The sequence below is a fragment of the Natator depressus genome, chromosome 5 (genome assembly GCF_965152275.1).
Source record: "Natator depressus isolate rNatDep1 chromosome 5, rNatDep2.hap1, whole genome shotgun sequence".
NCBI lineage: Eukaryota > Metazoa > Chordata > Testudines > Cheloniidae > Natator > Natator depressus.
Genome location: NC_134238.1, coordinates 39139193 through 39165372, shown reverse-complemented (window position 1 = coordinate 39165372; position 26180 = coordinate 39139193). Strand labels below are relative to the sequence as shown.

At 40.3% G+C, this 26180-nt stretch overlaps 1 protein-coding gene across 1 annotated transcript in view; it reads right to left on the bottom strand.

Annotated features, from left to right (window-relative positions):
* Positions 1-26180, bottom strand: part of IPO11 (importin 11) — a 299402-nt gene that overhangs the window by 69048 nt on the left and 204174 nt on the right. Inside the window, exons 27-28 of the mRNA XM_074952611.1 lie at positions 18806-18919; positions 13873-13994 (exon numbers count right to left, since the gene is read on the bottom strand). Of these exons, the coding sequence (XP_074808712.1) occupies positions 13873-13994; positions 18806-18919 (236 nt within the window). The remainder of the gene's footprint in view (positions 1-13872; positions 13995-18805; positions 18920-26180) is intronic.

The window sequence follows — 26180 nt, the reverse complement described above, 5'->3', positions numbered from 1 at the left end:
GATCAGTAACCAACTACAGACACAGAGCCCCTCAAACCACTTTTATGAAGCCCTCAGGGGAGTGCACAGAAGTATTTGTTCAAGATTCCTGAGATTATAGTTCAACGTACCTTCATTCAGTGCTGACTTGCTTTGTTGGCACTGCCAGTCTTAATCATAGCACTCACAATAGCACGTTTATTTCCAAGCTAAAAATTAGCACTGAAACATTTGGTATGAAATGTCTATTTTCTCCATAACAGTGTGCAGAGAAGAGACCTATTGGGAACCTGGACCTGATAATGTAAACTCAGAATCACAAGCCTAAGGTTTGCACAAGTAGCCAGTGCCGCCCTTCCGACTATAAAAACTGGCCATCAGAATTTAAGACAAAAAAAAAAAAATAAAAGTCAAACCATAAAAATGCAAATAAATTAGATCTAGGCTATATGCAAACATGTATTGATTTAACTAAATTGGGTTCCTAAAACCAGCTAAGTTATTTCAATATCAGTTAGGGTTTGGACACACTTTCTTACCAACGTTAGCTAAATTGACATTAGCCAGTTTTATTCCAAAAATAAGATTGTCCACACAAAGACCTGGACCAAAATAACTAAATCACTTTTAGTTTACACTATTTGCTATTTTGGTTTGTGTGTGCGTGTGTAGATCAGCCTTTAAACTAGGTCCGACAGAGACATAATATGATATTAAACTCCTAATTAATAATATGGCATATTACAGTCCACACAGAAATGTAGTGAAATTTCTGCAATATATTTAAATGATCATGAAACAGTGAAAACAAATAAAAGCAATTGCATATTTCTTATTAACACCTTACATAATATTAAGAATTAAAAGTCAACGGCTATTCCAAATTAAGGTACATCTCACTAGAGAGTTTAACTGAAATGTAAGTGTTAACAGGCCTGTTCGTGAAAATGCTTCTATTCAGATAGAGGACAATTTTAAAAGAGTTTATGGATTAATAGATTTTAAGGCCAGAATAGACCATAATGATAATCTAGTCTGACCTCCTGCATAACAAAAGCCAAAGAACCTCACTCAATGATTTCTGTATCAAGATCATAACTTCTGGCTGAACTACAGCATATCTTTTAAAACAATATCCAGTCTCAATTTCAAGACTTCAAGTGATGTAGAATTTACCACAATCCCAAAATAAATTGTCCAAAGGTTATTTTCCCTCGCTGCTAAAAATGTCCGTCTTATTTCTTATCTGATTTTGTCTAACTTCAGCTTCTCACCACTGGATCTTACTATGCTTTTTTCTGCTGGACTGAAGAGCTGTCTACTATCAGAAGACTCTTCTCTATTTAATAATAATAAAAATACCACCTAGGTTTTATAGGTACTTGTAGACTGTGATCAAGTCTCCTCTCAACCTTCTCTTGGATAAATAAACAGATGGAACTTCTACAGTTTCCCAACATAAGGAATGTTTTCCAGACCTCAAATGGTCTCCCTGCTAGCTGGAGTGCATCTTTGATGGGGCTCAGAACAGTGAAGACTCCCTCAGGTGAGTGAGGGGTAGGGGATCTCAACCAGGAGCAATTAAGGCAGTGCTCCACATGTGCCTTCTAATTCCTTCTCACCCTCCCACTTGCCTTCAGTTTGTATGTGGAGCTGCTTCTCTTTCCCTTTTCCTTGTGCTGCAGAATGTGCGGTAGGGTGCTGCTTGCTGCATCTGACCTGCCCATTACTGTTGCCCCTGGACAGTGGGGGTGGTAATGGAGTCCCTGGCTCCTGTCGGGAGATGCTGGAGTGGAGGGAGATTGTTTGGTTTACTGTCGAGGCAAGTTGCCATTTCAGGCTCCATCCTTTTCACCCTTTAATTAGTTGCTGATCACACAGGAGGCCAGGGGACTACACTGATCACCAGTTTTGGGATCTGTAAGAGATATTTCCCATATGGCAAAACTGGCTAACTGCTGTATGGCTTTTCACCTTCAATCCAGCATCCGGGAGGTCTGGTTTGGGGGTGAAGGTGTTAAATTACAACTGTCCCAACTTTGGCAGGTTCTAGTGTGGTTAGTGAGTTTAAAGGGGGTCCAGTTTGAGGTCACTGTAACCCAATGTGATGCCTGGGCATTGGTCCAGAGCACAGCAATGCACAGTGTGGGGTTATGTCTCCATGTCTTGTGCAGCATTTGTCCACATCCTTTTTGAAGGACACAGTATTCCAGTAAGGGTCTGACTAATGCCATATACAAAAGTAATACCACCTTCCTACTCCTAATCAATATTCCTCTGTTTATGTATCTAGGGACTGTGTTTTCCTCCTTAGCTACAGAATCACACTGGAAATTTATAATCAACTAGTTATCAACCATGACCCCTAAGTCCTTTTAGAGTCACTGCTTTCCAGGATACAGTTCCCCATCTTATCAGTGAGCCCTGAATTCTTTGTTCCCAGATACATGACATTGCATTTGTCTGTATTAAAACTCATGTTGTTCAAATAAGCCCACCTTACCAAGTTGTCTAGATCAGTCTGTATAACTAACCTGTCTCCACCATCATTTATCACTCCATCAATTTTTCTGTCATCTGCAAATAGTATCACAATGATTTTATATTTTCTTACGGAGAATATGCACCTAATTTATTTTAACCACCTACAATTGCCCTGAAGCATGCCATATGATCAATTCAGCCACTAACTGTCACTTATTTTTCATGTTTATTTATTCATTTAGCAAAATTTCCACTCTATTACTTTCAATGTAAAGAGGGCAGGTATTAGACACATGGCTCAGATGTTACTTTTTCATTAGAATAGTACAAAAATGGGCAAAACACCACTAAAAGTACAATAGAAATACAAAATGAACAGCTTTGTATTTCTTTTATTTATAAGAATTTATTTTAATTCCTTTTCAAATTAGATGTTTACATAGCACTATGAAGCTGTAAAATTCTGCATGATTTCTGAGTATTTACATCTCGACAGATTCAATTTTAACTTTTAAAATGGTCCTCAATTCTACCGTTAGAACACCAAAAAAACCCAACAAAAAACCAAACACCACAATAAAGATCAAAAGACTTCTAGAAGAACTACTTAAAGAACTAATGGTGATGTTAATAAGAATAATGAAAGCAGAATCGCTGTGCTGTTTCCATCCCTTTGCTTTCGAATGCAGAAAGACATGTTGCATGTTCAATCTTTAACAATTTGAAATTTAAAAAAAAAAGATTTTGGTGTAACTTTCCCATCTATGAAATTGCAATGATGGCTTTGAAGAGATAGAAATTAAATAAGGAATCACAATCACTAATACAAGAAACTGCATTTTGCTGAAATGCAAGTCCCTTTTAAAAGATGAACTTTGTCTAAAGCAATTAATACTGGGTGCTAAAGTTGAAATGTCATAGTATAGAGGTGCTTTCAGACCACAAAGCAACAGAACAAAGAATTCTGAATCTGGAGGACAGGCCTAGTCTCAAAGAGAACTTTAATCTTATGATGAAAGTGCAAGATGTCAAAAAAATTATGGCTTTGAAGACAAAGATGAATAATTTGGTTCAGAGAAATGTTTCTGAAAGAAATCTATATTTACAACTGGAACCAAAGGCATGCTTTTATGATTATCTGTCAATTTCTATGCAATTATCTTTGAAAAAACCTTAAAAAGATACGTAAAGAAACAAACAAGATATAATTTCCACATAAAAGAAAATTTAACTGAAGAAAACACAATATCTTTGTTTATATGAATAATATCAAATTGTATTGACAAAAACTCTCACAGTTGTACCAATGCATGTGTGTATTTTTGAAACCATCTCATTAATCACTCAAACAAGCTCCAAGCCTTTGTAGCTAAAACACAAACATCAAGATGAACAGATACATAAGAGTGAAAGGAATACTTCATTCTTAACTGTAATATTTTAATCAGTAAATCTAACAAATGTAGAATCATGGATCAACTTAAACGTAGTGCACTATGGGGAGGGTGGAGGTGGAAAGGGGTAGTTTTAAATGGTTGAGCACCAAATAATTTTATCCCCAAATCCGTAAAAATATCTAGTCTAGAGAAACCAGAAATGGTAGGGCAGCTCTTAATTGTTTTTTTTTACCGGCAACTCAACACTGTGTCTCCCCCTATTTTAATCATAGGGGTTCCATCGACCTATCTACCACCTCTCAGGGAGGTGGATTACCTACACTGACAGGAGAATTCCTCCTGTTGATGTAGGTAGTGTCTCAGGTGAAACACTACAGCAGTGCAGCTGCAGCGGTGCCACTGTAGCATATCTAGTGTAGACAAGCCCTAAGTAACTTATTAAACCATTTTCTTTGATATCATAGGATTTAATTAAGGTTGTTTACTTTGGCCAATTAGATATTGTTTAGGTTATCGAGGATATACCAAACAGGACTCAGCTGTCCTTAAACAAAATTCTTTTGATCCATTTATAAATGGTTTTAGTTATCGGTGATATATTAAGACTAAATGCAAAATAATTTTGAGAAATAATACCTTGGTTTTAACTTACCAAGAGAAGAATGCTCCAGAGGCAGGTCTCTCTCAAAGTTGTAATCTCTGTTGAAAGCTCTCCACAGAGAGACATACATAAGAGACTGTACCAGAATGGGCCAGAAACCATTGTTTATCGTTTATGTTCTGTTTTGTGGTGTTTTATATGAGCCTTAGTCAGGGGGTGGGGCTATCAAGAAGGCCAGGGCTTTATAAAGCAGTGAGGAACTGACCAGGGAGCTTTGCAAACGGGCCACTAACAAGGAGTTTCGAGAGGGAGTTTGGAAGGGGAGTGAAAAGGGGGCGAGGTACACTTGCCATTCTTTAAAATGTTTAAACTAAACTACAATCAAAACTTCTTGATTTTAACAAAAACCCTATCATTAACCTAGGTAGCTGTAGGAGAGAATGCAGGCAGAAGCCCAGCAGTAGAGTAGGGGCTATCCTGTTTATCGCACTCAGTGTAGCATGTATGATTACCTGCCCTGTGGGTGGGTGGTGTATGTGTGCATTCAGTGCAAGGAGCTCCTGGCCCTCAGAGACCACTTACGGGCTTTGGAGGCCAGGGTGGCGGAACTGGAGGAGCTAAGGGAGGCAGAGAGGTATGTTGATGAAGCTTTCCGGGACACTGTAGATTTGTCCCACCTCCGGTCAGACAGCCCCTGAGCTGTTGAAGAGGATGAAAGGCCCAGAGAAGGAGAGCAGTCAACAGGAGCAGAGAGAAACCTTCCCATAGTTGGGACCCTCCCTTCCAGATGATGTTGGGGTATCCTCTCGCACTGAGGTTACCTCTCTGGGGGAGGGAACTCCAGTCACTAGGAAAAGGCAGGTGTTAGTAATGGGAGATTCGATCATTAGAAACATAGATAGCTGGGTTTGTGATGACCAGGAGAACCGTACGGTGACTTGCCTGCCTGGTGCAAAGGTTGCGGTTCTCTCGAGGCATCTAGATAGACTTATGTGTAGTGCTGGGGAAGAGCCCGTGGTCGTGGTACATGTAGGTACCAATGACATAGGGAAGGGTAGGAGAGACATCCTGGAGGCCAAATTTAGGCTGCTAGGAAAGAGACTGAAATCCAGGACCTCTATGGTGGCATTCTCAGAAATGCTTCCAGTTCAATGCGCAGCGGCATGTAGGCAGGCAGAGTTTCAGAGTCTCAATGCATGGATGAGACGATGGTGTAGAGAGGAGGGGTTTAGATTTATTAGGAACTGGGGAAACTTTTGGGAAAGGGGGAGCCTATACAGGAAGGATGGGCTCCACCTAAACCAAAGTGGATCCAGACTGCTGGCACTTAACTTTAAAAAGATTACAGAGCAGTTTTTAAACTAAGAGATGGGGGAAAGCCGATTGCTGCAGAGGAACCCGTGGATTGGACAGAGACTTCTCTTAGAGGAGAGTCTATTGATAGAGATTTTCTAGGTTTTACTCAGGAGGAGGGGATGGAAGAGGATAAAGTATTGGCCAGATCAGATGAGAAACAGTCACATAAAAAAGAATCTGACACATCAGAAAAGGGCAGACAAATAAACAGTGACAAGTTTTTAAAGTGCTTGTACACAAATGCTAGAAGTCTAAATAATAAGATGGGTGAACTAGAGTGCCTCATGTTAAAGGAGGATATTGATATAATAGGCATCACAGAAACCTGGTGGAGTGAGGACAATGAATGGGACACAATCATTTGGGGTACAAAATATATTGAAAGGACAGAACAGGTTGTGCAGGGAGTAGAGGGGAGTGGCACTATATGTGAAAGAAAATGTAGAATCAAAGGAAATAAAAATCTTAAATGAATCCACATGTTCCATAGAATCTCTATGGATAGTAATTCCATGCTCTAATAGGAACATAACAGTAGGGATTTATTATCGACCACCTGACCAGGACAGTGATAGTGACGATGAAATGCTAAGGGAGATTATAGAGGCTATCAAAATAAAGAACTCAATAATAGAGGGGGATTTCAATTATCCTCATATTGACTGCGTACATGTCACCTCTTGACGAAATGCAGACACAAAATTTCTCGATACTTTAAATGACTGCTTCTTGGAGCAGCTGGTACAAGAACCCACAAGGGGAGAGGCAACTCTCAATTTAGTCCTGAGTGGAGCGCAGGATCTGGTCCAAGAGGTAACTATAACAGGACCGCTTGGAAATAGTGACCATAATATAACAACATTTAACATTCCTGTAGTGGGAAGAACACCTCAACAGCCCAACACAGTGGCATTTAATTTCAGAAAGGGGAACTACGCAAAAATGAGGAGGTTAGTTAAACAGAAATTAAAAGGTACAGTGACTACAGTGAAATCCCTGCAAGCTGCATGGACACTTTTCAAAGACACCATAATAGAGGCTCAACTTAAATGTATACCCCAAATTAAGAAACACCGTAAAAGAACTAAAAAGGAGCCACCGTGGCTTAACAACCATGTAAAAGAAGCAGTGAGATATAAAAAGGCATCTTTTAAAAACTGGAAATCAAATCCTAGTGAGGTAAACAGAAAGGAGCATAAACACTGCCAAATTAAGTGTAAAAATGTAATAAGAAAAGCCAAAAAGGAGTTTGAAGAACAGCTAGCCAAAAACTCAAAAGATAACAACAAAATGTCTTTTAAGTACATTAGAGCAGGAAGCCTGCTAAACAATCAGTGGGGCTCCTGGACAATCAAGATACTAAAGGAGCACTTAAAGATGATAAAGTCATTGCAAAGAAACGAAATGAATTCTTTGCTTCAGTCTTCATGGCTGAGGATATTAGGGAGATTCCCCAACCTGAGCTGTCTTTTGTAGGTGACAAATCTGAGGAATTGTCACAGACTGAAGTGTCACTAGAGGTGGTTTTGGAATTAATTGAGAAACTTAACAGTAACAAGTCACTGGGACCAGATGGCATTCACCCAAGAGTTCTGAAAGCATTCAAATGTGAAATTGCAGAGCTATTAACTATGGTTTGTAACCTGTCCTTTAAATCAGCTTCTGTACCCAATGACTGGAAGATAGCTAATGTAACACCAATATTTAAAAAGGGCTTTAGAGGTGATCCCAGTAATTACAGACCGTTAAGTCTAACATCAGTCACAGGCAAATTATTTGAAATAATAATAAAGAATAAAATTGTCAGACACATAGAAGAACAAATTGTTGGTCAAAAGTCAACATGGTTTCTGTAAAGGGAAATCATGTCTTACTAATCTATTAGAGTTCTCTGAAGGGATCAACACACAAGGGACAAGGGGATCCAGTGGACATAGTGTACTTAGATTTCCAGAAAGCCTTTGACAAGGTCCCTCACCAAAGGCTCTTACGTAAATTAAGTTGTCATGGGATAAGAGGGAAGATCCTTTCATGGACTGAGAACTGGTTAAAAGACGGGGAACAAAGGGTAGGAATAAACGGTAAATTTTCAGAATGGAAAGGGGTAACTAGGCTCTTACATAAATTAAGTTGTCATCTGGATGGGAAGGAGGCAAAGTCTGCAGCAAGCACAACCAAAATGGTGACTTTAAATCTGCAGCTGCTAGTCTCTGTCAGATTAAAAGGGCCACAGACTAGAAGAGCATACTAGGAAAAGCACACTAGGAAAAGCATCTACAAAAAGCCAAAGCAAAACTAAGCAGTTCAGAAGGCAGAAAGGGGAAGGAAACAAAAGTCAGGCTGTTTTCACCATCTCCATTGTGCCATTCCTCTCCTTCAGTCCCTCCTCCTCATTCTGGATTAAACTGGTGTTCTCCACAGTAAGAAACACGAAGACAGATCAAACCCACCTTGTCACATGGCTGAAGCATCAAGTCAACTGAATGAGAAATCTTTAGGGGAAAAACTTACTCACTTTTTCTGTGTGTGCATGTGCTTGGATAACTCAAAAGGGTTTTGTTTAAAAATTTCCAACTTAACTTGTGCTTGAATGACTAATGAATTCGGAAGGCCTTTCTTTTAATGCAAGTTACAGACCTGTGTACTGAGTACATGAAGTATAAGTTCCTGGAACTGCAGAAGATGTATAGGACCATAATCTTCAGTAGTGGCAGGGCAGTTATTTGATCGGTGATTTTCATAGCCCAACTGATTCTCTTTGAGAGGGTATTTTGGACCTGGCAATCTTACTAGGTGTCATATAGGAAAATTGTGAAATTTTATGATGATCTGATTTTGTACATGTGACATAAATTAAATAAATATGCTTGCTAACGACTGAAGTTTTACTCAAGGATAGAATTCCTCAGCATCTTTTTCTTGCAACAATGACTTGGAAACCCCACAAAAAGAACTTGTAATTTGCTCACTACATTTATAAGATTTTAAAGTTAATGGTGTAATAAACTCAAATGTTATAGCTAGTATATCCTGAAATGAATACATTATGGGAATCACAAATATGTAATTGCAGAAAGTTGAAAGAGCATTGCTTGCTGGCATGAATACTGTGTGCCTCACCTCATTAATATCATCCTGCAAGCCCATCCTTACTTGAATGAATAATCCTATTGATTTAAATGGTGTTATTCATATGAATAAGGCTTTTCAGGTATAGGCCCAATATTTTCAAGTTAAGTAGGGCTCGTCCCCATTAGTATTTGGAAGGAAGACTTCTAGGGGAAAACAAGACTATGTGCAAACCACATATACTTTCCATACCATAATGTTGCAACTAGGTCTCAGGTAAGGTAAACAACTGAAAATGAAAATGTTAACTTAAGAAGTAGCCCAACTTTTGGAGATGGAGAGAAAAAAAATGGGAAAGTATTCCCCAAAAGTAAAGAGCATCCTTCACTTGAGGTTTACTCAGATTCTTTTATATTTTGTGCAATTTTCCCATCTTCAATAACAAGCAGCTTAATAGTTTTCAAAAATACGCTTAAGTTCATCTGTCCCATGGTCACAAACAATACTATAGTTTGGAATCCTCATAATTTAATCAGACTATACATTTTCCCCCCTTTTAGATAACGCACCTTTTCTCCTCAAACAACATTCAGCACAGAACATGTTATTGTGTATAAAACCCACATACTGTCAACACACAATCAGTATGATAGAATGTAAAACACTCATTTCAAAAGTACATTTTGTCTGTCTTAAGTTATATGAAGACCCAACATTAAATGATCATATAACGAAAAGCACATTTTATAGTAAACCATCACACCTGTGACAGGCAAGGTCAGCTGAAAGGGACTACACTGTGTTGATATGTACTACTGCACTCAAATCTCTTCTTCTGAATGTTGGATCTGAAGAGAAGTTTGAGTCAGCATGTTAATGCCTATGGAAAATGTACCAAGTCAGACTAAGAAACGTCACTACAACTGAAACAGAATTACCATATGTTCAAGAAGGCCTCTGGCAGAGTGTGAGCTCACAGCAAGGAGTGAAATGACCCCCTTTAGCATAATAACATTGCTTGATACAAGATTGTATCCCATTAGCTAAGGATGAGTGACTTTTTGGCAATTCTTAAGACATTAGATTACACATAAGGGAATCAGATTTCTTGAGTTCTGCTGAAAGACAAAACTTTAAAGCTCTAAGTAAATCCAATGAATGTCAACTTTATTTTGTTTTTTGCTTTAAAAGGGAAATATTGGGAAAAGCCAAATTGGGATTAGACCAAATAAATGTTAAATGAATATCCCAGACCTTGCTCTAACAATAATTATACCTCAGCAAAAGCAATAAAAGAGAATTTACAAAACAGGGCTGCTAGTATCCCAGATACAAGGCTAGGGTAATTCCTTACTGGAACACTACCTTGAGGGCTGCCCAAGAAAGAAAAATGAGTCAACAGATTCAAGGAGGGTAGGCAAATCTTCATAACACTAAACTGATCCTCCAAGCAGGTAATCATTGCTAAGGTGGGCAGCCAATTTCTCTAATGCCATGAAAAAGAAACTAACTACTGGACTGGGGACCCAACAGACTGGTCTTCAATGTACCCTGGAGTCCTGTCTATGACTGATGCTGACCTTTGAGAGTGCATAAAAAACACTTTCCTGCAGTAATTCATCTTTAAGGCTCACCAGGAAGGTTTGATCTTTGCAACAGGAAATCTGGAGCAACTAGAAGCAGAATGAGATAACTGTGGTTCAAAATGTTTTTAGTACCAGGGTTGGCAAGACCAGTCTAAAGCGATCAGCCTAAGTTTTGCTCCCTACATTCATGTCTTTCAGAGACTCTTTGAAGGAGGAAAGACATGCATCAAAGATTCCATCCACTGCCAGAACTCCCGACAACCTGAATCTACGATAAAACCTCTTCAGCTAAGTTTTGAATTTGGTTACAAATAAGTCCACCAAACTCTATTCTGTGCAGACCTGCTGAAATTTTTTTAAGAGCATTTCCCAAGAAGCAATTGAGGCAGTCCACACGCTGGTTCAGACTCATGGCTAGATGCCTTGCCCTGGTGGACTGGAGATAAGCTTCTGTTCATTATAAAAGCAATGATCCCTCCTGAGCTGAGCTATTCACCCAAATGCTCCCCATTTGGGGAGATATGACTAGGCCTATGTTTTCTATAATTTCATGGATACAGAACTGACTGTAGAATTTGGCCGCATTAAAAAAAAATTATGGGGCTAATGGAAAAATTGTGAACCCCAAGTTTAACTTTATGCCATACTGACTTCCTGAGTCTCAAGGCAGACTGAACAGTATTTCTCAGGTAACTGTGAAATGCCCTTTCTTATCTATCTATCTATCTATATGTGATAACTATGAATTCCAACAGTGATAATTTCAATGCCAGCTATTACACTGTTCATCATTTTAGCAAAAAAACAGAACAAAAAACCCCATCCAGTTTATGTACTTATCTATCACTGGTGGATGTAGTAAGGGCATACTGAGGAAGGCGCAATGATGTAGCTGGTTGCTGGTGTGGTCTGCAGGGGGAGGAATTCATGTTTTTCCATTTTTTTGTTCATTAACAATATATTAGATATTCAACCCCCCCATCCCTCCCTAAAGATAAATCAACTATGTCCTGCTCATCAAAGGAGAATGGAAGAGGAAGAACATTCACTCCCTAATGGCAAAAGCTTTGAACACCTAACAGATGTTCAAACCTTAAATAATCTCCCAATTCCTGCCTGATGCTGAAAGTCCAAATGCTCCCTAACCAGCTGCCAAAATCTCCAGCTTTCCACATAGCAACTTCTATACAACTACATGTTGTAAATGCAAAATTCTTTGGCACTAGCCCAGTATCCTATCTTTGGACAGTGGCCAGTGCCAGATGCTTCAGAGGGAGTGAACAGAACAGAGATTGAGAGATCCATCCTGTTGTCCAGGATCCATATTGTGGTATGTAACCCATCACTTAAATCAGCTTCTGTATCAGATGACTGGAGGATAGCTAATGTGATAAATTTTTTTAAAAGACTCCAGAGGCGATCCTAGCAATTACAAGCCGGTAAGCCTAACTTTTGTACCAGGCAAACTGGTTGAAACTATAGAAAAGAACAGAATTATCAGACACGTAGATTAATGTGATATGTTGGGGAAGAGTCAACATAGCTTTTGTAAAGGGAAATCATGCTGCACCAGTCTACCTGATTTCTTTGAGTGGGTCAACAAACATGTAGACAAGGGTGATCTGGTGAATATAGTGTACTTGGACTTTCAGAAAGCCTTTGACAAAGTCCCTCACCAAAGGCTCTTAACCAGACCAAGAAGTCATGGGATAAGAGGGAAGATCAGGAACTGGTTAAAAGACAGGAAACAACGGGCAGGAACATATGGTCAGTTTTCAGAATGGAGAGCGATAAACACTGGTGTCCTCCAGGGATCTGTACTGGGACCAGTGCTGTTCAACATATTCAAAAATGATTTGGAAAAAGGGGTAAACAGTGAGGTGGCAAAGTTTGCAGATGATACAAAATTACTTAAACTAGTAAAGTCCAAAGCAGCCTGCGAAGACTTACAAAGGGATCTCACAAAACTGGGTGCCTGGGCAATAAAATGGCAGAGGAAATTCAGTGTTGATAAAATTATTGGAAAACACAATCCTAACTATACATACAAAACGATGGGGGTCTAAATTAACCGTTACCATTCAAGAAAGAGATCTTGGACCCACTGTGGCTAGTTCTCTGAGAACATCCACTCACTCTACAGCAGCAGCAGACAAAAAAGCTTAGCAGAATGTTAGGAACCATGAGGAAAGATGTAATAATAAGACAGTAAATATTATAATGTCACTATATAAATCCATGGAATGCCCACACCTTGAATACTACATGTAGTTCTGGTCTCCGCATCTCAAAAAAAGATATATAAGAAATGGAAAAAATACAGAGAAGGGCAACAAAAATGATTAGGGGTATGGAACAGCTTCCACATGATAAGAGATTAAATAGACTGGGACTGTTCATTTTAGAAAATAGACAACTGAGTGGGAATATGATCGCAGTCTATAAAATCATGAATGGTGTGGAGAAAGTGAATAAGGAAGTGTTATTTACCCCTTCACATAACACAAGAACCAGGTGGTCACCCAATGAAATTACTAGGCAGCAGGTTTAAAAGAAACCTAAGGAAGTACTTCTTTACACAACATACAGTCAACCAGAGGAGCTCATTGCCAGAGGATGTTGTGAAGGACAAAAGTATAACTGAGTTCAAAAAAGAATTAAGGTGGTAATAACTACAAACCTTGGATGGAGGGGTACAGTTGTTCTTCTCTATATACAGGAATAGCTGAATCAGATTTGGACCCATGTTCTCAACCTGAGTCCTAGGCTCAGAGTCCATGGAAGATCATATGGTGGTGGCGGCAATGCCTCCATACGCACAGACAAAGCTGATTTAGAATGCCTTATTTCTCCATGATAGGTCCCAAGAGTAAAAGGAGCAAAATAAAATAAGCTGCACCTATTGGGTTCACATACATCTACACATGCAGCTTTTCCCCCCCTGCCTTATTGTCATGTTGAAAAAGATCCTATAGCAGACAGATCTGCTCTGATATGAAATGAGACTAAACACAAACTGTTCTCACAAGGGAACATCAAAAGCCTAACGAGCAGATTGATCCAACTACTTAAATGTGGAAGAGAGAAGCAGCAACTCTTTAGTTTTAAACTGGGGGGAACCTGAAGCACAATTATCTACTTCATAATTCAATATGTTCAAGTAATGCTGTCCAGGAGAGAAGCAGACAAATTATAGTAGCTATGCAGAACTAAAAAAGAGAAGAATTATTTCATACTATTTTATATTAAGCTTTTTCATTTCTTTGGTCACTAACAACAGATACAGCAAAATTATTTATCAATATATTCTTCTTAAAATGTTTAAAAATCATCAGGCAAGTTCTTTTTAATTTGTTTTAATATTAGTGATAAAGAGTGATATCTATTAAATTTTGCTTACCTATTGTCTGATGGCAGAAGTGAAAGTAATGCCAAAGCTGAAAGCTTTCTTCTTTCTGGCTGGGTAATATTATCCATGCGGTCAACCCACATTTCAATCATGTTACCAAGAAGCTGGTCCAACTGCAAAAACAATCCCCGCCAAAATATTACATATATAGTCTACACATGCAGTGTTAAACTCTTGATGTAGGAAAGTATTTCCCTGTATGTGAATATATGTAAAAGTGAGACTTGTTTCACATAATCTGAATGTGTATATTTCAGTATATTAGAAATTCAATTATTTAAATTTTGCTCTTAATTTAGATCATCTAATCTGACTTCCTGTATAAAGCAGGCCATTTAATTTCTCTCACTTACCCCTGTTTTGAGCATAATAACTTGAGATTGACCAAACATATCTTCCAGAAAGGCATCCAGTCTTGATTCCAAGACTTCAAGATATAGAAAAACCACCACTTCCTTTGGTAGTTTGTTCTAGTGATTAATTACCTTACTGTGAAAAATCTTTGCCTTAATTCTAATTTGAATTGGTCTTGACTTCAATTTCCAGCCATTGGTTCAGTTCTTGTTATACCTTTCTCATCTAAATTAAATGGCCCTTTAGTATCAAGTATTTTCTCCCATTTAATTCAAACTAAAAAGATTGAACTCTAAGTCACTCACTGTAAGGCATATTCTTGGGCCTTGGTATTATTTTTGTGGCTCTTTTCTGAACCCTCTCCAATTTTTCAATATCCCTTTTAAAATGTGGACACCAGAATCAGACAGTATTCTAGTACTGGTCTCAGCAACACCATATACAGAAGTAAAATCACCTCCCCACTCCTACTCAGAATCTATATTATGAAGTTTCAGATTAATCTGTGTGAATTCATGCTTTTCAATTAATAATTAACTCACTGCACAGAAACAGCATTTTGGATGCTAGGGAATACATTAGGTAAGTGCACTATATTTTCACCCTCTGAGCAATGGTTTCATGGTAAATTTATACTATAGTACACTGTAAGCAAATCAAGAATGATTAAATTCTTAAAAAACTAGAAAAGAGTATGCATTTTCAGTTGTAGAGTAAATAGTTATGTTGAACACAACTGTTGGGCAGTATATTTAAAGAAGGAAAGTGCATCCTCTACTTTCACGTTGCTTTCTTACAGTTCCTTGGAATGTTAATTCCACCCAGGTGTGTGATTGCCTTTCAAATGAGTGACCTGGATGGTGTGTGTGCGCGCGCATATATTTTCTTTTTGTTTTGTTTTAAACACATTTCCTTAACAATCTGAGGTGATTATGTGATTCAACCTCAGAGCTAGCATACACGTTTATCTTCAAGAATCAGAGTAACTGCTGACACTAAAAGGCAGATTCCTATTCCTATTGAAGTCAATGAAAAAAAACTCCCATTAACTCCAATAGAAGCAGGATCAGTAGACCGAGAGAGAACTAGCACAAGCTGGCAGGCCAGAAGGGAAAAAAAGGGAGGTGAGAGACAGACAAAGAGAATGAATCAATTGATGGAGAAGCCCAGATGCTAATCTGAGTGCAATATAAGCAAGAAAAACCCAAGTGAAGAGTGAAGGGACATGATGACTTCAGTGGATGAAGGTCAAGAAGGTGTGTGTGTGTGTGTGTGTGTGTGTGGGAGGGGGAGATATTTGGCCTTGTAATCCAATGGCTATGAACTGAGACAGAGGAAGAAAATAAGTCCAAATCTGAAAGAGCACCCTGGGGAGGATGTACAGTCCGAAGTGAATTGTATGTCAGTGGTCTGGCTATGGGGAGGCGCCGAGTCATCACCCACGCCAGCCCCCACTCAGCCAGGGCCACCTCCTGCCTGCGCTGGGTGGTTGCAGCTCCTAGCCTTGGCTACGCAGGCAAGTCCCTCCTGATCAAGGCAGGGGGAGTTGGAGGGGGAAAGCAGCGAGCGACAGGTGGAGGGGGTGAGAGGAGTGGATGGGGGCAGGGCTTTGGGGGGAAGAAGCAGGGTGGGACCTGAGGAAGAGGCAGGGCTTTGGGGAAAGGGATAGCTCAGTGGTTTGAATATTGACCTGTTAAACCCAGGGTTGTGAGTTCAATCCTTGAGGGGGCCATTTAGGGGTCTGGGGCAAAACTTGGGGATTGGTCCTGCTTTGAGCAGGGAGTTGGACTAGATGACCTCCTGAGGTCCCTTTCAACCCTGATAGTCTATGATTCTTGAAATAGGCATGGCATGGGCGGGGCTTTGGGGGAACAGGCGGGCAGGGTAGGGTTTGGGGGGAATAAGTGGGGCAGGGGAGGATCCGGCACTCCTGCTGGAGTGTCTGTTTTTTAAATATTACCAAGTTGGCAACCCTACCACCAAGGACCCTACTACAGAGGATTTCAGTGGTGCATATATTGGTGATGTGGCAGCCCTAACCTTTCTTATTCTTGTGTGGGCTTTTGGTAGCACGCTACAGGGTAAGAACTGGGAGTAATACTGATTGAGATTGCCTTTTCCTCAGTTTTTCAGGCTACTCCTGCTGGGTGAATTGGCATTATGAGTTTGGTGGAGGCCAGGTACAATGATAAAGGATAACTGACTACTAAATCTGAAAGACTGTCCTTTTCTCTGCACTTATCTGACCTGACAGCCAGTGGACAGAACATCTAAATTTGTAGATTGAATAGTTTAAGGGAGTGAGATTCACCATCATGTTTGACACCACCTCCTGTAATCCCAGTTTCTAATATCACAAAACTGGGCTTTAGGTTTCGTGAATGGAGAGAGAGGATGCAATCAGAGAACATAACCACCAATCAGGAATGGATCAATTTTGAAAAACATACAGCATTGCCAACATGCTTTGACCCCCTCTCCCTAATATGTAATTTTTCTTTCCCCACTTTATATCTCCTATTTCTTCTTTTCTCTGCTTGCTTTCTGTCTAATAAGAGTCTAGCTTAGCTGGCAAAGAGACATCTACCTTTTGTAACATTACTGAGTCTGACCAGAAAGGCAAACTAAAAGCAATGCATTAAACAGACTGACACTAATTGTTTGATAGGTCACAGAATGGCTAAGACGACCAGGAGCTATGTCATAGTTTCCCAGCAGCTAGTTTGCAAGTGAAAAAGATACAGGAAGAATGGGATCTCTTATCCCAGACACAGTTCTGGTTATTGCTGATGTATGCCAGTACATTTGAAGCTAGTGGCATCTGCGGCAGTTCATCCTGGCAGCATGGGTTAGATTTTCCTCCAAAGAGTTAAACTGATGGGAAGGGTGGCTGCTGCTCTTAATCTTTCAGTGTTCAAGAGTTGGGGAAATAACCCTTTGTGACACACTGTACCTCAGAATGACACCCTGTAACCCCCATATTCATTATTCATATATAGTTGTGATATTTCATATAAAACATGCCATGTAAGGTACCATATGAAAGTCATGATCTGCTGAAACCCGTTGTTCTACCCAAACGTACGTATCATTAGTGTGCTATGGTTGTTACTGAAATGTGCTGTCACTTTGCTAGTGACACACAAAGAATCCCTGCCCAGGTAGGTGCTGACCACTCATTAATCAACTGTGTGACTCAACTATGCAAGCACCACACAATGGGAACTGACCATTCCCAGTGACTTAGGGCTTGTCTACACTGGCACTTTACAGCGCTGCAACTTTCTTGGTCAGGGGTGTGAAAAAACACCCCCCTGAGCACTGCACGTTTCAGTGCTATAACATGCCAGTATAGACAGTGCACCAGCGCTGGGAGCTACACCCCTTGTGGAGGTGGTTTTTTTAGAGCACAGGCGCTGTGCCGCAACTACACAAGCCAGTGTAGACAAGCCCTCAGCAAAGCCCACCAGGACATGCCTGGGCTAGTATCTGCTAGAATGCCAGGCACAAGGGTATAAAATAAAGGACAATTGCAGCAGGCAAGGGCCTTTCTCCTCTATCACCTACACTGGAAACAACCAGGACGCCAAGAAGACAAAGATCATCTGAGGAGACTGGTCCAGACTTCAGGAGGAAAGTCTGTACATTAAGGACTGGAACATCCATTGTGGTGAGAATATTGCTTGATTCAAATCCTGTTTAGTTTATAGAATATACATTGGGCGCTTATTTTTATTTTATTTGGTGACCATCTCTGTCCTTTTATGCCTACCACTTATAACCACTTAAAATCTATTTTTCTGTAGTTAATAAAACTGGTTTTATATTTTACCTAAAACAGTGTGTTTTGCTTGAAGTGCTTTGGAAACCTCAGCTCAGGAACAAAAGCTGGTACATGTCTTCTCCACATTAAGGGAGGGGCAGACTGGGTTATAAACTTACACTGGTCAGGCTTCTGATCGGGGCAGGACGGTACAGCTATGAGGTCCTAGGCTGGGGAGCTGTGGGGAATTGGCAAGAACCTCTCTGTTGTTGGTCCATGAGCAGCATTCATGTAACTCCCTGTCTGTGGATGTCTGTATAAGTGCAGTACCTGGAAAAGTTTGCAGCTTGTCACAATATCACAGTGTGAGAGGGAGTCCAGGTTGGTAAACCAAAGGGCCCAGCAGTACCCCAGTTCCAGGTTTCACCACGGGGAACCCCTCACAGCCTTCCCTGCAAATTAGACATCAGTCTGACTTCTCTTAAAAGGGATGAGTTGTCAGAAATGCCCAGGCCTGATGGTTGCCTTGTCTAGTGGTCTACACAGGGTTGTGGGCAGTCCTTGGTATTCACAACAGGAAAATATTTCACAGACATTTCAAAATGTTTTAAAACAAACTTTCTTGGAGAGTGGGAGAAGACAGAAGGTGAAAACAGAATGACCTTTTATTTCCACTTGCACATTTGGGGTATGTCAACCAATAAAGTGTGAGAGTAACTTTACTCTTGTGAATAATAGCACTTGGTGTTCATAGGATCAAGCCTTTCAGAAACAGTTCATTTGAAATGCCAAGACAAATCCTCTTACCTCTTGACCACACTCACATGCCATCTGGCTCAGAAGCAGTGAAAAAAAACTTGCATTTTGTAGCAGAACTCTACCTATGACTCCCAAGTAAGTAGACATCACCACTGGATACCTCTGAAACAAAAGTAAAGAAAACAGAAGATTTTTATTTTAATGTAGAAAAAATACATACTACACTACAGAAATACCAAAACAGTATAGGGAATATAGGGAGAATGCTTGCATGAATTCCCTTTCTTGATGCCTTACCTTCCTTTACCAAATCAGGAATTATTGACGTGTACTACAGAAGCCACCAGAGATACAGTATTGACCTACCATTACCACAAAGGTAGCTCCTATTCTACCAATCTGGACAAACTATTGTAATGTTAGATTCTATACCACTGAGTAGTAAATGCTGTCAGATGCAAACTTTCAAGGTACTGTACAGTTTAGACTAATTGCATCTTACACTATGAAGCATGTATTGTACTGGTAACATGGCATTCTGTTAGCAAATGCAAATTTGGAATGTATTTTTGTAAAATGAGTATTTATTAATTATATCTAGAACTGTTTAATCTCTCTTAAAATATTGTTACAGTTCTCTTTGATAGCTTTTGGCAAGTCTATACAGTGGCTAATTTGCTAGTCTCCCAAAATTCAGTTTATATTTTTAAGATGTGCCTTAGCTAGTTACAATAATGGCCTTAGTATTCAGAAGCTCACAGGACTGTTGTAAGATATTTGTATCAGTTAATATTGTTCAATTCAGGAGATATCAATGGTATTTCTGGTATTGACTCTTGCATCTAGCAAGTTATAAACAAATATTTTACAATATTTTGTACTTGAAAAATGAAAAAGCAGATACCCCACAATGATATCTGAGATTGTTTAGATATGGGCAAGTGAATTTATTATAATTATGAGAGAGAAAACATCTTTTATATCCACATCCAGTTTTTTTCTGTGTATTTTGTCTTGTGCATCTTTTAGATTATATTTTCTTCTGGGCAGAGACTGTCTTTATTTTTGTGTTTTGTAAACCAACAAGCATATTACTGTCTCTAAATAAATACATAAAAAGAGGTTATTTAGCTTACAGTAATGGACGTTCTTGACATGTGTTGTTTATATGTTTTCCACTCTTGGGTGTTTGCATGGCCCCAGCACCAGTGAGTTGAATTGTTTTCTCCAGCTTGCGCCCTAGCTACCCTTGTATACCCTCACAAGGGGAAAGCAAAACAGGTGGGGCCAACCGTCTCTCAATTGTTACAGATTTCAGTGTTGTAGGAAAGGAGGGAAGATCGTGGAACATATATAGACAACACATCTTCAAGTGATTGCCTATACGGCTGTTGTCTAAACTGGCCATCAGTAAGTTTAGGCTTGAAATTAGACAAAGGTTTCTAATCAGAGGAGTGAAGTTCCAGAACAGCCTTCCAAGGGGAGTAGTGGAGGCAAAAAACCTAATTTAAGAGTGAGCTTGATAAGTTTATGGAGAATGCCTATAATGGCACAGGGCCCATCTGAAACTGCTACTAGCAAATATCTCCAACAGTTGGAGATGGGACATTAGATGGGGAGGGCTCAGTTACTACAGAGAATTGTTGTCTGGCTGGTGGGTCTTGCCCACATGCTCAGGATCTAACTGATCGCCATATTTGGGATCAGGCAGGAATTTTTCCTCAGCTCAGACTGGCAGAGACCCTGGGGTTTTTTTTACCTCCTCTACAGCATGGGGCATGAGTCACTTGCTGGTTTGTACTAGCGTAAATGGTGGATTTTCTATAACTTTGAAGTATTTAAATCAAGATTTGAGGGCTCCAGTAACTCAACCAGAGGTTACGGGCATATTATATGTGTGGATGAGGTTCTGTAGCCTGCAACATGCAGGTCACTTTAGATTATCATTATGGTCCCTTCTGGCCTTAGAATATACGTAGGCTCCCATGCAAGGATGTCGGAAATCTGAATCTTAAGTAACTAAAGGCTGAAAAACTGCCATGCCAAAAGACGTGCCAGCTCTGGAAACCTTCCCTATTCATAGTGCTATTGCATACTGTTTAGTAAATGTATGGATCGAACTCTATGTGGCAGCTCTACAAATTCTGGCAATAGGAACATTTCTAAAGAAAGCCACTGAAGTAGCCTGACCTCTAGCAGAGAAAGATTTTATATGAACAGAAGCATCCTGTTTAGCCATTTAACAGAGACTGGCTCTGTCAATCTGTTTCTTCACTCAGCAGGTGGGTATTGTAGTTGTAAGAACGCTTGATAGAGATCTTGTAGGTGTTTGTCTCTGTCTGAGGGGTCAGAGCAAATGCAGTTGTATCATAGAGCTTGGCTGTAGACAATAGATCATGTGGTGTGGTCTGGATGAAAGCTGGAGGCATGTAGGTAGGAATAGCGGTCAGTAGGTTTCCGGTAAAGGGTGGTGTTTATGTGACCATCGCTTATTAGCACCGTAGTGTCCAGGAAGTGGATCTCTTGTGTGGACTGGTCCAGGCTGAGGTTGATGGTGGGATGGAAATTGTTGAAATCCTGGTGGAATTCCTCAAGGGCTTCTTTTCCATGGGTCCAGATGATGAAGATGTCATCAATGTAGCGCAAGTAGAGTAGGGGCATTAGGGGACGAGAGCTGAGGAAGCGTTGTTCTAAGTCAGCCATAAAAATGTTGGCATACTGTGGGGCCATGCGGGTACCCATAGCAGTGCTGCTGATTTGAAGGTATACATTGTCCCCAAATGTGAAATAGTTATGAAGTGAGCTGTAGTTCACGAAAGCTTATGCTCAAATAAATTTGTTAGTCTCTCAGGTGCCACAAGTACTCCTTTTCTTTTTGCGAATACAGACTAACACGGCTGCTACTCTGAAACCTGTCAGAATTCACTGTATCAAAAGTATCTCCAGATAAGCATACATGAGTCCTCTTGACCACAGAATTAGAAAGGTATCTGAAAGAGACCCTGGATTCTGTCTGCCTCTCGAGTAAAAGCTGTTGACTATCAATGCCACGGCAAACAGATCTATAACTGGGTGACCCCATTTCTGAAAAAATCTGCTGAACAACAGATATTTATGGACCACTCATGGTCAGAAGAAAAGTTCCTACTCAGACAATCTGCAACAGTGTTCATCAGTTCTGGGAGATGAATAACTTCAATAAAAATTCCATGTTTGATGCACCACTCACAAAGCTGGATTACTTCTTGGCATAGGGGAGATGACCTTGCTCCTCCCTGCCTGTTTATATAAAAATAGCAGTTGTGTTGTTTGTCATTTACCTGTATAGACTTGCCATGGGTTAGAGACAAAATACTAGACAGGCGAGAAGAATCGTCCTGAGTTGTAAAATGTTTATATGTAGAAGGGATTCATCCTTTGTCCATGGTGCTTGTGTTTGATGATGCCCCAGGTGAGCTCCTCAGCCTTGTTTGGATTCATCTGGCAACAGAGTTAACATTGGAAATAGGTGTACAGAGAAGATCCTTGCATACATGAACTGGATCTTTTCACCACTGAAGCAAAAAGACAACATACTGTGGGATCTGCACTAGCATGTCTATACGGTAACTTGATGGAATGTAGACTGATTTCAGCCATCCTTGCAAACAAAGGCGAAGTCTGCCACGAGGAGTAACAAACATGCACAATGCCATGTGACGCAAGACTCTTAACTGTATCTTATAGTTTTGTGTTGGATGTTCTGTAATTGAATTATCATTTGCATGATCTTCTTGAATCTGGACTGAGGTGGGTAAGCTGATGCCATGGGGTCCAGAAGAGCACCTATGAATTCTATTATTTAAATGGAATCAGTACAGACTTTTCCTTGTTTACACTTCGTCCAGAATGGCCAAGAGCTGAAGAATGCAATGAATATTTTCCAAGACCTGCTGAGGGGAGGACACATGTATCAGCTGATCACTGAGGTAAGGATAAACTCCAATGGTCTGCTTTCATAGAAATGCTGCAATGACCACCAGGCACTTTTGTTAATGCCCTAGGGGCTAAGGAATAAATAAGAATAAAAACCTCTTCCCCTGAATCGATGAGGAACCTCATCTTTGCCCTATTTGTCTGATGAAATATTATTCCAGATTTCTCAAAAATATAATAGATGGTTTCCAAAAGGGGTAAGTAAGAGAAAAAGATGCATAACAATCAGTTTTGAGTTCTCGACATGACCATCAAACTTGCTGCCTGTTGATAGACGTAACTGAAGCAGATGGATACCTTTGATGGAAACACTGTTTTTTACTAGCAGGCCAAAAGATTTGTGATACAAGGTTTGTAATAGACACATCATCTGAGGCTGCAGGAATTCCCCACCCCCAACTGCCTGTATTCTTCCAAATGACCTTAAATTTTCAAAAAAAGAAAAGGAGTACTTGTGGCACCTTAGAGACTAACCAATTTATCTGAGCATAAGCTTTCGTGAGCTACAGCTCACTTCATCGGATGCATCTGATGAAGTGAGCTGTAGCTCACGAAAGCTTATGCTCAAATAAATTGTTTAGTCTCTAAGGTGCCACAAGTACTCCTTTTCTTTTTGCGAATACAGACTAACACGGCTGTTACTCTGAAACCTTAAATTTTCAGTGGATCTTATGGAGGTATGTAGGATGTCATCTGTTTTAAAGCTAAGTAGCTCTCAGCTCTAGAATGGTAAATCCTCAGTAGTGCTCTCAACTTCATGTGGGATACCCAAAGACTGGAACCGAGACACTTGCCTCGTTGTTTTGGCAGTCATCATGAAATACACAGCAGCATCTGATACATCCATTGCGGCTTGTAATGGGGTTTTGGAGATAGTTGTTCATTAATCAGAGATTGCAGTTCTGATCTGGACTCCTGGGTATCTTGTCAACGAACCTGGAGATCCTACTCCGGCAGAGATAGTTGCCTTTAGAAATGAGAGCTTGATAATTTGAGATTCTCATTTGAAAACTGGCAGAGGCAAAGCTCTTCCTTCTCAGCAAGTCTAAATGATTGGGCTCCTTTTCCTTTGCAGTTGACTTGGAGCTTAGCTGTTTAGTATGCTTCTGACCTGCTACAACTACAAGAGAGCCTGGTATGGGGTCAGTAGAGAATAATTCAAACCTTGATGATGGTACCTGATACCTGCTATTGATCTCTTTTGAGGAAGCAGGAATTGTGATGGTGTTTGCCACAAAAGCTGAGCCAATTCCAGCAGGTCCTCACTAACTGGCATTGTCAGCCTTTCTAGAAGTGCAGTATGTAATATGTCTAGATGTCTGTGGGATTTTTCACTCACCACTTCCACCAGGCTCTCTTATGTTTCAGCCAATCTCTTCAGAAGCTTCTGAAATGTATGAGAGTCCTCAGGTGGTGCTGAAGAAGATGGGATCGCAGCTTTGGCAGGCTAAGAAGATAAAAGTGCAGCTGGAGGAAATCAGTCTGATGAAACTGCTCTTCTTTAGAAGTTTGGATTTGCTGCTGACCTGGAGAAACATGAGGCTGCTGTTCTGCACAAGATGCATATGGCCTGACTGGAGAAGGGGACGATGGTCTAGAATATTTTCATGACACAGTCTTCTCAAAAATTGAGGGCCCCGAGAAGTCCGGTATAACCAGGAGTATGAAGCTCTACAGGAGTTGAAACCAGGTCCGTGGGTCCCCAGGCAATCTTTGCACCTGGCCACCATCCCTCTTGTTAGTAACTGATGGACTGAGTGGCTAATGGAAGCCTAACCCCATCTGAGGCACTACTCATGGGAGTACTGATTACAGCAGTGCCCGACCCCACTGATTGGTCCAGCTGTGCTATTTAAGCCAGAAGAAGGCAAAGAAAGTTGTCCATGCAACTGGGTGAATTCCTGACTGGCTGCTACATAGACCCCTGTCTTCGCGCCTGACTCCTGAGCCCTGCTTCTCTGCCTTGTCCTGGTCCCTGCCTTCCTGCTCCTTGGTTTGAGTCTCGACTCCAACCCACTTCTGACCCTTGGCTCGACTCCAGATTCTGACTCTGGCTCCGACTACTAGCTCTGATGTCCCAAGCCCCAGTTGTGATAAGGAGTATGCAAATTGATAGATCAGGGAAGTGGTATCAGGATTAGAGTGTATCTCTCTGTTCCCAATGGCTGACAAGCCTGACTCCATCATTAGGTGAGATGGCTGTGTCATGTGGGTGACCGTATTTAAAGCCAGGGAATTTTTGTTCAGCCATAAAGACTGAAGACCCAGGACTACGTAGCAAAGAGCTACATATATAGAGAAAAGTTGCCCAAATGAAACCTAACCTACTAAAAACTAGTAGAATACTAACTATAGTCAAAATTTACTGTAAATAAATTATGGAAATAGACTTAGCTAGAGTAAAGACACTGCTTTCATTGCATTAGAAGAAACTAAGATTGGTTGACCCACCTCTTTATGTCCTTAGAATAGGAAGCATGAGATCAGATAGAATGTGGGCCAATGGGAAGTGGTGATCAAAACAATTCCAGTCTCCAATGCTCAAACACCCAAGAGCGGAATACATACATCACATCTCAAAAAAGAATAAATAATACTTAGACTTGAAAATATCTTTGCTAACAGGTTGACAATACTGACTTCTGAAAGTATAGTTTGACTCTAAAAAATTGACTGTAAAACCAGCACCGTTTTACTCAATCTATCTGCTATTCATAATTATATGTGCTGACTGTAACAAAATTAAGTTTTTACTGCTTTTTTCTTCCTATTAGCATAGCAGGAGTCAACATCGTTCAAAGAGTAAGCTGTATTTTGTTCTTTCTTGTGCATCAACAGTTGTTTAACATGCTACAATCAATCACACCTTTGTACCTGTATTGAAGTCCAAGAGTTACACAGGTGTCACTGAGGGTATGTTTACACTTTGAGTTGGGAGTGTGATTCCCAGCTCAAGGAGACATACCCGTGCTAGCTTTCATCAGGATAGAGCACTAAAAATAGAGTGTAGCCATGGGAGCACGAACAACGGGATGTGTTAGCCACTCCTAGTACATGCCTAGGGTCTCAGACGAGTATGAATTTGGGCTGGCTAGCCGTCCTGCTGTTGCAGCTCCATTCTGCTTTTAGTGAACTAGCTTGATGAGAGGTAGCATAAGTATGTCTCCTCAACCTGGGAATCACACCCTCAAGCTCAAAGTGCAGAGATACTGTAAGAGAAAAATGCATATGCTACAAGGTACAGAATTAAGATGGTTGTAGGAACATTCTGAATTAGTGGAATTTTTGTGCAGCGATATAAGAAGGATACTAAGCCACCATACAAGTATTCTGTACTTCTTGCACGCTGTGTTGTGCTTTGTAGCGATTCCCTGAACTCCTCTAGCGCATTGGAGCAGTATGTTGGACAGCAAGGAATTCCAAAACCCACAAAGGCTACACAACAGAC